This window comes from Microtus oregoni, unplaced genomic scaffold, assembly GCF_018167655.1.
Source record: "Microtus oregoni isolate MIOR12 unplaced genomic scaffold, Mior012 000037F_ref0000500, whole genome shotgun sequence".
NCBI lineage: Eukaryota > Metazoa > Chordata > Mammalia > Rodentia > Cricetidae > Microtus > Microtus oregoni.
The window spans coordinates 23,692,156-23,706,566 of NW_024543096.1; the positions used below are offsets into that span (position 1 = coordinate 23,692,156).

General features: G+C 36.5%; 1 protein-coding gene across 1 annotated transcript in view; it reads right to left on the minus strand.

The window, feature by feature from the left end:
* Window positions 1–14,411, minus strand: part of Tlk1 (tousled like kinase 1) — a 109,612-nt gene that overhangs the window by 37,080 nt on the left and 58,121 nt on the right. Inside the window, exons 4-8 of the mRNA XM_041631407.1 lie at window positions 10,803–10,878; window positions 7,125–7,171; window positions 4,071–4,166; window positions 2,112–2,201; window positions 724–816 (exon numbers count right to left, since the gene is read on the minus strand). Of these exons, the coding sequence (XP_041487341.1) occupies window positions 724–816; window positions 2,112–2,201; window positions 4,071–4,166; window positions 7,125–7,171; window positions 10,803–10,878 (402 nt within the window). The remainder of the gene's footprint in view (window positions 1–723; window positions 817–2,111; window positions 2,202–4,070; window positions 4,167–7,124; window positions 7,172–10,802; window positions 10,879–14,411) is intronic.

Here is a 14,411-nt window from a genome sequence, read left to right on the forward strand (position 1 = left end):
TACATACCTGTAGTTTCATTTTATGTTTATGAGTGTCTTGCCTGCATGTATATCTGTGTACCACATGCATGAAGTGCCTGAGGAAGCCATAAAAGCACTTCAAATGCCCTGGAACTGAAGTTACAGAGGGTTGTGAGCCACCATGTGGGTTCTGGGAACCCAACCAAGGACTTTGTGCAAGAGTAAAAAGTGCTCTTATCCACCAGTTCCTGAATTTATTTTTGAAATTAAAGTTTCCATTGAAAATCTCACAGGACTATGGCAGTAATTCCATCCTCATTGGTATTAGATGGCAGGCAGAGAGCAATAAACCATTTAACAGTAAATGAGCATCTGACTGGTGGGTAAATAATCAAATAAAGAATGTATAAAGCTAGTTTTCCCCCTACCCGATAGGGTTTCTCTGTGTAACCCAAGCTGTCCTAGAACTCACTCTGTAGACCAGCATGGCCTGGAACTCACAGAGATCCATCTGCCTCTGCCCTCCCAAGTGCTAAAATTAAAGACACGTGCTGCCCCCCATCAAAAGTGTGCATTTTCAATTAGAAATGTGTCTCTGTATACAAGTGTGTGGGTGCTTACAGAAACTAACAATACAAATAGTACTAGAAGAAGCTTACTGTTTTAAAATACAGAACATTTTGCCACATTTAATATTTTCTCAATAGTTTCACTGTTGCCAAAATAAGTCACATAATTTCCCCTCCATGACATATTACTTACCCTGAGTAAATCATCTATTCGACCCTCCTTCTTTTCCAGGTCCTGGTTTTTATTACTTTCTAATGCTGCCAATTTCAGCATTGTAAGATCAGTCTAAATGAAAGAAAGCCACTTTATTATCTCTATCATATACACTACTACACATAAATGTGAAGGCAGATTTTACCAACTTCAAACAGCAGAGAAAAGCAGTATGTGGTATGTAAACAGATACCTTAGTATAAAGTATAAATGTGAAAACCTTGTGTATAACTGATCAAAGTTCTTATACAAATGCTTTGCACTACACAAAGATCTAGAGAATCTTTTACTCTGCTAAATCAGTTTAGACTGTTTACAACAGACAAGCAAAAACTGCTCATATTTATACGGTAGACATGTTTTGATCTGGTTGGCCTTGAACTCATAGAGATCAGTATCCCTCTGCCTTGGGAGTGTTGGGATTAAAGGCCTGAAACACTCACTATACCCAGCTCAAAGAACGGTTCAAATGTGCAAAATAATTTGTATGCGGCCCAGGAAGTTTCATGGAAATACACTGCTCAACTCACAGACCCACTCTTCAATTCCAAGTCTGAAAATGCATTAGCCAGAAACTGATATATGTGAAAAATAAATATATAAACAAATGAACAAAGAGACAGACAAGACAGTATGGGCTAGGCATTCAGCTTAGTGGTAAAGCATCTGCTTTTCACTTGCACAGGACCCCAGCACCACAAATCAAAGCAAAACAAAAAACAACCCCTACAAAAAGTGTGATCTGCGTTCAAAATTAATGAAACTGAACGTTAATAGTAGTAATGAGGGCTGGAGAGATGGCTCAGCGGTTAAGAGCATTGTCTGTTCTTCCCAAGGTCCTGAGTTCAATTCCCAGCAACCACATAGTTTGTTCGAGACCAGCCTGGTCTACAGAGCTAGTTCCAGGACAGGCTCCAAAGCCACAGAGAAACCCTGTCTCGAAAAACCAAAAAAAAAAAAAAAAAAAAAAAAAATAGTAGTAATGACACTAATATAATCCAAGGGCTTTTCTTCTAAGTGGTGTAATCATACAGACACTGAAATGGACTCTCCCATGAGCATCACACGACGGCATCATGAAGATAACTTGGATAGTAAGTGGGAAACCATTCAGTAAGCAAAAGCTGACAGGGGGCGACTGTTCTGGCTGCTTTATTGCCCGAGACATTTGCTTAAGTGCATATGAGCATTTGAACCCTTAGAACAAAGGGTTCTAAGATGATACTTCACTTCCTCTGCCCTGAAAACATTTGAGTTCAGTAAGTTAGCTCTTATGCTGAATTTTACTTTACAATTATATTCAGAACAAACTATAAACATTTTAAAAAATAAACATGGCCAAAATCTCCTAAGTGACAGTGACTTACCTGAGTGATCTTAAAGGATAACTGCTTTGGTTGTATAACAGGGTGGTCCCCAAAAGCTAATGCAGTAGGAGAAGGGCTATTAGGTCGAACCTAGAAAATACGGTTAAAATTTCTACCTTAGGTTAAAAAAATAAAAGTTTCTACTAAGCAATAACATTTCTGAAGATTTTTATCTTATAATACGTTTTAAAAACTTTTTATTATCATCTATTTAACCAGTGAGCATTCTTGAGTTACTCCTACATGAGGCCCAATGTGAAAAATGATACATTCCTAAACCAAAGGGGAGCTTACATTCAAGATCCATAAAACCTTAATGCTTTATAAACAAGGTATAGCCAAATCATTCTGAGACAAAAATATTAAACAGATTATCCTCACTAAAAAAAGAAAGCACTGAGCATGGTAGCTCATATCTTTAATCCCAGTACTTGGGAGGCAAAAGCGGGTAGCTCTCTGTGAGTCCCAGGCGAGAAATGGCTACAGTGAGGTCCTGTCTTACACAAACAGGGAGGGAGGGAGGGAGGGAGGGAGGGAGGGAGGGAGGGAGGGAGGGAGGCAGGGTAGAAAGCAAGCGAAAGAGGGGGTGGTGAAAAGAAAAGAGAGAAAGAAATCAAGCATAAAAGGTCTGAACAGACTTCTTAGTGCTAGACTAATAATGCGTGGTCATAGACCTCTGAAATCATATCTATTAATGAGTTTTACAGTTTACGTAGTCATAAGTTTAAAAAAGAAAGCAGTGGATGGCAACACTGTATCAATACTATCTCAGCTTTCAAAGCTGAATCTTCAGCCTTCCTTTGAAAATGGCAACATACAGGATCCCAGTGAACAAAATGTGTGAGCATACGAAATATGTTTACAGACAAGGAGTAGAAGAGGATATAGAAAATAACAAAAGGGTGCTTGAGTAATAAATTCTACTTTTTATAATTTATGAATTTATAACTCATTTTCAAAATACTAAAAGTCAACTTTATTTTTCTGGTTAAATAATCAACTTCCAAGTAAATGAAAAATAAAATCTAAGATGCAAAACAATGCACATAAAACTTCTGTCTTAAAATGTTAGAAACAAATTTTTAAAGTTACAAGCTAATTTTAACATCTTTCTCCTATGCTAAACGAACTTTTTATTAAGAATTCCCCTAAATGATTCATGATTGCTTTTATGTTAAGAAATTTAATCAATAACAAAGTTAAAAATCAGAAATTAACAACTGAATACAGAGAGAAATGCTACAGCACTTACTTTAGCTCCCACAAGCTCTACAGAACTTTTTTTCTTAATAGAATAACACTACTGGATACATTTAGTCAATTCAGGATAGCTTCAGTCTAAGAAACTCATTTTTTTAAAATCCAGAGACAGGGTCTCAAGTAGCCCACAACAGCCTCCAAGTCTCTCTATAGCTGATGAGGCCTAGTTCTTGTTTTTTAAAATATAATTATTTACTTATTTATTTTATGTGCATGGGTGTTTTGCCTGTATGTATGTCTGTGCACAACATTAGTGCCTGGTACTTGTGGAGATCAGATTCCCTGGAACTAGAGTTATAGATGTTTATAGGCCATCATGTGAATGTTAGGAATTGAACCTGGGTCTTGTGGAGTAACAGCCAGACTGCTCTTAAACACTGAGCCACCTCTCCAGCCCCATCTTAAACTCCTAATCCAACTTGCTTTCATCTCTTTTAAGTGCGGGCATTACAGGCATGCAACACAATGTCTGACTAAAAAAAAAAAATCACTTTCAACAATAAAAGTTCCAGAAGAATCATACCACTAAAGATAATTCAACTCATGAAGTGATTTCTCTTTTAAAACACAAATACGACTATATAAAAGTTAACAACAAAAACAACACATTATAAATTATTAACAATAAATAACCTCTAAGACAAAGACAATGCCTAGTAAAAACTTTTTTTTTTTTTTTTTTGCCTAGTAAAAACTTACAGATGAGGAAGGAGTGGAATGTGAGTGCGAGTTCTGCGGAGAACGGATTGCAGGAGGGATGCCTCTTACTGGACTTGAGCCATTTCCACCCTGGTACTGAGAAAGAGAATTGGGAAAGCATAATTGCTATTTTAGACTTCTGAGGAATTAATTTATATATACCTTATTTTATTTGTGGTACAGGGGAGTGAACCCAGGGTCTTACACAGATGGCCTGCATCCCCAGACCTAACTATATACTTTGCTTCAGATAAAATTGAAGTCATTTAAATGTGTCCAGCTATACAAAGCCTAAGACTGCATCATATAACAATGCCTACTACTTTATCTTCTGACTCTGATTTGTTATTGTGGTCCACTCAAAGACAAATCACCCCCGAAATGAACATATTTCTTTGTTTTTCCTCCAAAGCTTAGTAGTTTTCCTATAAATTTTTCTTTTAAAGAAAACCAGTAAGTCTCTAACCCCAAGAATTTAAAAAATATATATTTTTCACATGATTTTAGTGAACACAACTACCTTAGGTCATTATTCACAAGATATGTTAAGTGCTCCAAATACTCACTGCAGTACATAATATAATTGTATAGGACAAGTCCTTTCCCTCTAACAACAAAATCTTTACAAATCCCTTTCTTTCTTATGGAGTTCACACCTTTGTTGCACACAGAAGTCAACAATCTTCTCCACAGCACTTTCCTCCTAGTTCATGCCTCTGTGCCAAGACCACTGATGCTTGGTTGCTCTTAGTAGTTTATTGTCTACTTCATCTTTTATTAATATCGTTACTATTATCATTATTATTATTATTACTATTATTGTTTTGGTTTTTTGAGACAAAGTTTCTCTGTGCAATCCTGGCTTGTCCTGAAACTGACTCTGTAAACCAGGCTGACCTCAAACTCACAGAGACCATCCTGCTTCTGCCTCCTGAGTGCTGGTATTAAAGGTGTGAACCACCACTGTCCAGCCATCTTTTATTAAGTTTTAACTTAAGTTTGTTATGAATGGCAGAAATGAGAACTAGCTAGTGTGTTTACTAAACAACTTCCTACAACCCAAGAACTTTTCTTCACTCACTTCATCTAATGCTGGGGTCCAGCCTCCAATAGGATTCAGGTCCTTAGACAGGGAAGGAGTGTCGGCACAAGGAAAAAATCTGACTACCAGGTGGACTGTACTCAAGTGGCCCCAAATAGCTTGAGTCGTCTTTATATTTAAATAGAATTTTTCTTACCAGGGTTACATGAACAGCCTGATTTTTGGCTCCTATTTTTGACTTTTATACATCATAGTTTAAGAACTACATTATAAGCATTATAAAAAGTCCCATTGTTCCCCTTTATGGTTCCCCAAATACACTTTCCCAGCTCCTGAATAACCTTATTCTAGACATAGAGTTCAGCATTTTTTGCAGGCTTAACTAAATATCCAGCCAGACACATCCTGCTCTTGCAGCACTGATGTCAGCTGGCAGCTACTTGTGGTTACAAAGCTTAAAAAAAAAAAAAAAAAAACAGGCACAATGCTTTAAGGACAAGAAATTCAAATTCAAAACAATTCTTTTATGTTTGCAAGATATGCTTTTATAAATTCCCTTTCCTCCAGAGGGTCCCACGTCTCAGTCTCTCTGTAAAAGGCAGACTTGATACGGTGCTCTTTTCCCATCCCACTATTATCATACTTCTAACAATATGAGCTCCCATGTATGGTAAAGATGATCTTTCCATCCGATATTTTACACTATATTTTTCCCATTGGATCATACTAGATCCTATCATTGACTCTATACGCTTGCTGTCCAGGGAACCTACTCTCTGCAGTTGGCACCAGGCACATTCCTGAGGCTTTTCCCTATTCTGTCTGCATGCCTTACTCCCCCTTTCAGACGGTGAGACAGGGTTAATGCTCTGAGTGCTGTTTTCTCAAAATTGTCTCCACTGAGCCAGAAAAGTTCCCAGGATTGTGAGTTGTAGTTAGAAGTTCCAGATAAGAGATTTGAAAAGCATTAACCCCTTGCTGAAACTTTGGGGAAAATATTTGAGAAAGAGCAGAACTTCCAGGGAAAATTACAGCTATTACATGTATGACTGACAAAGTAAAACTAAAAACCACCCAAAGAATCACCAATAAAATGAGAAAGAAAAGAGCCTGCAAGTTGCATGAGTTTTGCGAAGTCCTATGCTGTCCCATGGAGTACTAGTCTGTTTCCATGGATGCCTTGCCCTGTAGCATGCTGATGGAGACGAGGCTACACGGCTCCCGACAATCTAGTGCTTAGCTTATCATCCAGTACATAGTAGGCACTCCAGAGACTATGATTATTTGATTATTTATCCCTACCCTCAAGCACAAGTTCTTAATGATATTCACTGTGAATGGCTCAAGCCAACTAAAGGGCAGCAGATAATTTCAGGTTAGAAACGTTTACAGTGGATTCTGTAACTCCCCCCCCCCCCAAAAAAAACCACAACCACTTTGGGGGATTTTTATTTTAATGCTGTCTGAACTTAGCTGTTGTCCTGATCAGCCAATTCTGCTCTCACTCTCAAGTGAAGAAAGACATCTTTTTCTACTGAAGAAGTAACATTTGTTGTTTTAACAAGCAAATCAATCTTTTCAAATAGAAACTGGAACCCAAAAGTGTGCAGAAGCAAGGAAATAGTCTAGATTAAGAAAAGCATAGCTATCTTTTTCAGCACATCTTCAGAGCCACATCCCTACCAATTATTTAATCTCCATCCACAGAGCTCACTGTAGCCAAGAGAGGAGAAAGCCCATGCTGATAGAAGCAGTAAACAGCGGGTCTACTCTGTCTGCAGTTACCACAGTTCAGTCTGGGGTTCCCCGGCTGAAAACAAAAAACTAGCAGCTACCTTTACCTACAAGTATGTGAAGAAGCACTCTGAAACTTTATTGTTCCTAAAAAAAGAAAAATTATACAATACCAACATTATTCTCAAAAGCTGACTTTGTGCTTCAAAGAAATGATTTTCAGCTTGTAGAAGAGCTATACTGAATTAGGAACCGGAAATAATTCCCAACAAACTTACTTCAAAATAGTCGCTAATCTTGTGGCCACGTCCCCCAATATTTTTTCCTAAAAACAAAACAAAAGGTATAGATTTAAAAGCCAGTCGTGATTATCTCCCATCAAAGAAAGAAAAATGACAAGTTAAAACACACTTATTTAATTTAAAAGTATGTGGCATTTTAGTAAGGTAATGATAAGTAATAAAAACAATAATAATCTTTACAAATTTATAAAATTTAATAAAATTACATTTTAAGATATATGCAAATTTATGAAAGTACCAATTACTGAAAGACAGATAAATAACATTAAGGGTTTCCTACTTCCTTCTCACCCAACCTTTCTCCTTTCCCTAGCTCGGCCCAGGGCTTCTGATATGTTAAGCATGTGCTACCACAGAGCCCCATGGCCACCTCCCCAACAAAGGGAACTTGGTATTTAAAACATTATTAATATTGTTTAGTATCTATTAATCTCAGAAAAGATAATCAATAAACTGAAAAGGATAGTGGCAACTTTATCTGACAAACTTAACACTTTGATGATAATGATAAAAATAATAAAATAATAATAATAATAAAAAAACTCAGCTTCAGTTGATACAAACCCAAATCTAACATTTTGGGCAAACAACAACATATTTATTGTCAATGTTATTTTGTAAAATGTTTTGATTTTTCTTTACTTCAGCTTTTCTTTTTTGATTTAGGGTCTCACTATGTTTTCCAAAATGTATTTGCTGCAGCTTATATGTTTCAAAGTCTGTATTTAAATAACTGTTCTTATGACCATATTGATAAGTACAGTCATCACAGGTCATACTGTTCCTTACATGTTCTGACCTAAAATGCATTCTCCATTAGTTTCAAAAATTTTATTATTAAGAAAGGTTGTATTTCCTTTTGTTTTAGGAAGGAGGGGTTCATTCTTGAATTTTAATTGTGGAGAATACATGACTTCTTCGAGGAGTAAACAGAAAATCTAGTAACATCAGTCAACCTTTGCATTACATAAATAGACATCAATTCAATTCTGACTTATTATTATGTGCTCATTTAGTTTCTTTAACTCTTGGTTTTATGTTATTTTTTTAATTTGTGTTTGTGCACAATATGTGTGCACACCTGCACGGTTGCCACTTGATAGCTAAAGGACAACTTGTGGGAATCAGTGTTCTCCTTCTACCATGTGAGTGCTAGGAATAAAACTCAGACATGTTTGGAGGCAAATGCCACAACGCACTGAGATCTGTCTTACTAGCGTAACAAATACATCTTAGGTGCCAGGCATTGTGAACAAACTCTATACTTAAGGTCCAACAGTCTTAAACAAAATTGAGATTTTTTTAAAATTAAATAAGGGCTTGGGAAACAGTTGCTATCCAGAAATTTTTGTAAAGATTAATTTATTTATTATGTATACAGTGTTCTGCCTGAGTGTATGCCTGCAGGCCAGAAGAGGGCACCAGATCTCACTACGGATGGTTGTGAGCCACCATGTGGTTGCTGGGAATTGAACTCAGGACTTCTGGAAGAGCAGCTAGTGTTCTAACTGCCGAGCCATTTCTCCAGTCTGCTCTCCAGAAATTTTAATAAAAGTTTCATACAATGTTGTTTTGTTGTTTTTGTTTTGTTTTGTTTTTTAGCAGTCAGCTGGATTGCAGAGACTTCATCCCATGGAATGTTCTTTCTGTCCCTGGTAACATCCCTGAAGACTCTGAGTCTTAATGAAGAAGGGATGTTTTGGGTTGCCTACCTAAAAGCTATTTCCCTAATTCTTTTCTACTAAATGAACCCATATTTTTATGTTATACCCTTTCCCATATATATGATATTGAATTTCCAGAGGAACCTGCTCCTATATAGACCCCCCTCCATGTTTTCTTTCCCTCGTTTAAGTCTAATTTTAATCAGGAACCATTCTTCCAAAGTACATTATGATTAAGGAGAAAATTACCCCACTACCAGTTTCAGAGACAGGTCTGATTTCTTAAAAGCACTAAGTATTTCTACTAATAGAACTGGCTATGGAATGGAAACATGACTTAACATAGTCAAAAGGTTTACTTCTGGGCTTGAAGGTCACTTTAAGGAGAGTTGGGAAGGAAAAACAATAAGCCAGTGTCATTCTAAAACATACGTTCAGTGAGGAAAAGATACTGAGATCTAATTAGGCAACGATCTTCACCCAGAAGACCAGGCATTTCTGTGGACTGCAGACCAGACAGAAAAAGGCCTGGATTCTTTTTTATTAAATGTATTTAGTGTTTGGGAGTGCGTGGAGTGGGAGGTGGCAAACACGGTACACATGTGGCAACATAGAAGTCCCAAGGGTGGAACTCAAGCTGTCAGGCTTAGTGGAGTGCCTTTAACCATGGCCCCTAAAACACAAACCATTAACAAGTTAACTAAACCAGTCTGGAAGCCTCATCCTATTTAGGGATTTACTTTTAAGATTTTGTCAGTCTGTTGCTGAAATAAGTTAATGTACCTTTAAAATGAAGAAGTTCCATGCCCACTAACCACAGGTTGGATGGCTACTACAAGAAAAAAGGGAGCAACTACAAAGTAAGGCTGAACACACTTTACACCTTAAAAAGGCCGTAGACGAAGCCCTTCCATTTCCCAGACAACTGCTGTAATACACCCTTTGATTTCAGTGCAACATGTAAATGGTAAAGCAGCTCATAAGCCTAGATCTTACAGCTAAAAACTAGCTCCAAAACATGCAACTCTACGTATAAAATCACGTTATACTGTACATCTTTTCAGGCCCCAAAATAGTAGTATCAGTATGCTATCTATTAGAAGAAATCGTATCGTCTGGACTGGAGTGCTGGCTCAGTGGCTAAAGTTCTTATTGTTATAATGTGAATTAATGTTCAGGCCCCAGAACTGGTGAATCCCAGCACCCACGTAACAAGGCAGACACCTTACATACACCTGTAACCTCACTCCAAGCAGGGTGAGAACATGAAGATTACTGGGGCTTGCTGGTTTCCAGCCCAAGCAAGAAAAATGAGCCCTAGGTTCAAGGAAGAGACCCTACCTCAAAGAACTAGGCAGAGAAAGAGGAACCCTGGCACTCAACACTCTCTTTTGTACACATGCACAAGCACACTCACTTGCAAATACCCACTCACATACACTACACTCACAAAGAAAAGTTTTAGAAGAGATCATGTTTAGCCTAATAAAAATAACTTAAGTTTATAACACAAAAAGCAGATATAAAAGGATGAAATGGGCATAACAAAAAACAGGTAGTGTAATTATTCTTGCAACTATTTTCTTAATAAAGAAGAGAATAGGTTGCTTGTTTTAAAGTGAGATATAAAACTTGTACTTAAAAACAAAAAGCTATTAATATTGTAATTCATAAGAAAGAGGAAAAGTAAAGAAAATAAAGAAATGCTTACCAGATTCTAGGCCCAAATGGATGACAAGGAAATGTTAAAAGTCCCTTCACAGTAACCATGAGCTAACTACCTACAGTACAAAGGCCTGCAGGTTCATGCTTTTATTATTTCTATGTGAAGTACAGTCCTTAGCTATTGAAAATGCAGAGAATATATAATAGATATAAAATTTGCAAACCACAAAGCACTTATGCAACAGTTACAGTCCTGATTAGTTAAAAATTAGAGTAACAAATTGTAAGTGTGCACAGTCTCTGAAGGAAGATGGCGTCTGCTTACCCTGACTACTTTCATTCTGACTTTCTGCTTTTCTCTTTCTTCCCCTGGATGACTCAGATTGTTTCTTCTCTGGTGTCTAAGGAAAATAAGTTAACAAAATTTTAAATTATGGTCTTAATATGCAGAATTATTACTGTCAATGTAAAAATCATCTTTACTTTTGAGGCCAAATAAAGCATTCAACAGTGCTCACAGGATGCAAATGAAATCACTGACATGCAATCTATTTAGAAGTTATGACTAGAGTTCACATTTACAGAATTTGGCTTAAGGGAAAACGAGAAATCTGAGAATTAGCCCTTAATATTCTTAAGTGAAGAAGAGGAAAATTAACTGTTTCCTGCTTTTTTACTACTAATAAATATTTTGTCTATAAAAAGTAAATTTCAATGAGGAAATAGGGACAGAACACAAACTGACATACTCAACCCAAACTAAGAGACCATTCACTTGGATGCTTGGCAATTATTATTCAAGAACAATTATAGTAAGCACATAGATTATGCTCTAAACCAAGGGTGAGCAAAGAATGGCCAATAAATCAACTCTGATCACATGTTTTTGTATAATCCGTAATCTGAGTATGGTTTATACTGTTTTTTGAGACAGATATCCACTTGCCTCTATCTCTTCAGTGCTGAGATTAAAGACTTGAACCAAAACTTCTAGCTGCAACTTTGATTTTTTTTTTTACAGATAAATATTTTATCTTCTCCCACCTCCCCTCTCACTACAGGGTCTAGCATGTAGTTATTACTAGACAGATACATGAATGACTACTTAATAACTTACTCAAGGTTTGCACTACTAGTGCTATATATCAGGAATTCAAATCACATTTAGTTTTGTGCAAGTCTAAAGTCCAAATTCTCTCCTTGACATGCTACATGCCCTGAATCAAAAACTAAATGAATTAATGGCAAGGTATTTCAAAACATAACTACACACCTACCCATCACACATTATCTCTTCAGTTTTTTACTTTACAATCCATAGATTTTTAAGGAAACCCTGTAAATCTACTTTTAGAGTACTACAACAAACAAATTTTTTGTTAACATCTTTATGAAGAATCCTAACCCTGTATTAAAATGAAAGCAAGTGTTCCAATAATAATTTATTAATATTTCGTCTAAAAATCTATGACAACAAATATATATGTGGGGAGAGGGGTCCACTATGTAACTTTGGTTGGTCTGGAACTTGCTACATAGACCAGACTGGCCTTGAACTTACAGTGATTCTCTGCCTCTGCCTCTTGAGTGCTGAGATTAAAGGTGTGGATCACCTCACCCAGCCTATAACAAATGTATCTAACACCTAAGAAAATAAGATTTTTCAGAGTAAGTTAACGTCACACTGGATGTAAAGCACATCAAGAGACTACTGAATTCTATCTTTAGATTTTTGGCTAAACAAACCAAAAAAACATTAAAATTTAATTCTGAAAGTAATAATAGAATCAGTATTTTCTGGTTTACCCCAAGGAACACTGGTTTACACAGGCTAAGACCGCTACATTTCTGAGGAGAAAGGGTAATGTATTCACAAGAGGCAAACAGATTTGTTTAGTGCAAACCATTAAAATGCTAACACTTCAGTTATCACAAGAGAGCTGGGATGGTGGTATATTATATACAAATTCTCACACATATTTGGGAAAAAATTCATTACACAGTACATTCAATAAGAATATTTAAGATAATTTTTGAAAGGCATATAAAGTAGTACTTATAAAGGCTTTCCCCCCTCTGAACGCAATTTCTCAGTAGGAGGAAATGAAATATACCTTTGAGGAAAGGGTAACTTCACTTAAAGGAGGTGGAGTAGTGAATTCACGATTACAGTAAAGAAGAAAAGCCACAAGGTTCATCTCAAATGAGATGGGAGTTTGAGGAATGACAAGGGAAGAAAAAAAGAGACAAGTCTAAAATCTTTAAACTATAATGTACAAAGGAGTGGAAACAAGCGGAAAAATTCAGCACTGTCTAAAGTGAGTGAGAGACAGAGACTGTGAGGTCATGGCACGCTTAGCTTGTAAAGTGAACATCGCTACTGAGTGCAGACCTTCTCTCCTTCTGGGATCCCCTAAAGTTTCTCCCGTGTGCAAATCTTTCACTTTGTGGATATACTTGGAGTTGTACAGAATATAATATGTTAATAGTCCAGGTACCATAAGTCCTGAATAGACTAATAAACCCTTCATCTATTATGTACATCAGAAATCTATTTCTTATCAATCTAAAATACAATACCATCAGCATCACAGGAATGTGGGGACTGGTTAAGGAATACACTTAGAACCCAGCACCTGCTGTATAACTTAGCACACAATGATTTTTTATGTCAACAATATAATTATTCATCCTATATGTCCATGCGTTTTATGTTTCAAAACTTCAATTATGTGTCATAATGCCCTAGTAAGCTTGCAAGTAATTTGTAGAGTGTGCAAAACATTTTCTATTTATGAACACATTTGTGTGTGTGTGCATGCATGTGTGTGTCACAGAACATAGTTTTAGGCCCCCAGCAACCCTAACACAAATGTGTGTGGACTAGTTTGTTGGGTTTAGAGCTAAATAATGTAAGCAATACTGATATTAAACAAAACAAAAATATACAATGAAGTCTACCACTATCAATTCTCTAAGTAATTCATTCATACACAGGCCTGTTTGAGGACTTACAATTTATGAGGAAAATGTGCAGAAACTCAGAGGCACTACAGAGGCACATCACTGACAAAGTTTAGAATCTAACTGCCATTTTCAAACTGTTAAACTTATGCCTGCAGAGAGAATAGGTTGTAGTCCAGAAATTACTAAAGGAAACATAGAAAGCTGAGCTAAGGCATTAACCTACAGAGAGACAACCTATGCTGCTGCTACCCACAACTGCAGACACAGCACCTTATTTTAATAAGATTCTCCTGTGAAGAAGCAATGGTTCCCTTAAAGCAATCTAAAGCCATCAGTGACACTACCTGTGTATTTTCATGAGGTGTAAAATTGCATACATCAAATACTCCCTATAGAACTTTTCAAACTTTTTACTGTTCTTGCTTAATACAGTCATTTTTCTTTCCTTTTCTACCTTTTCCAACTTACTAGCTGACCTCAGTAAGGATGAACAGAGAAGTCAAAGTTGGATTTGTTTTAGAGTGAGGAGAAAATAATGCATGATCATAAAAGGCCCGAGAATTCCAACACACAGTAGAAGAGTGGTCAGGAGAAAAATGAAGGCAAGGCTAGCACTCATAAAACAGTTTAGCTTTACGAACGCCAGGTTTGAAACATACTACTCTGGCATTTAATGTTCCAAGACATTTGAACTCATATGGCAGAAATTTACAAAGTGTTTCCTAGCAGTTGAAAATTTGCTCAAAAAACAAAGGCAAATTTTAAGGTACTCTAGAGGTGATATAATTAAAGTTCTACTTTCATTTAAAACTTAGGTGTTTATTTAAATAAAACTTTTATAGTTAATCATGTAGCTTCTTGGTTTATGCTAAAATGTGAAACTATCTTTCTTCAATGCAAATAAAGTTGAGACAAGGACACAGAATCCTAGTGCTGTGGCAAAACAAGGGGCATAAATCATTATGGA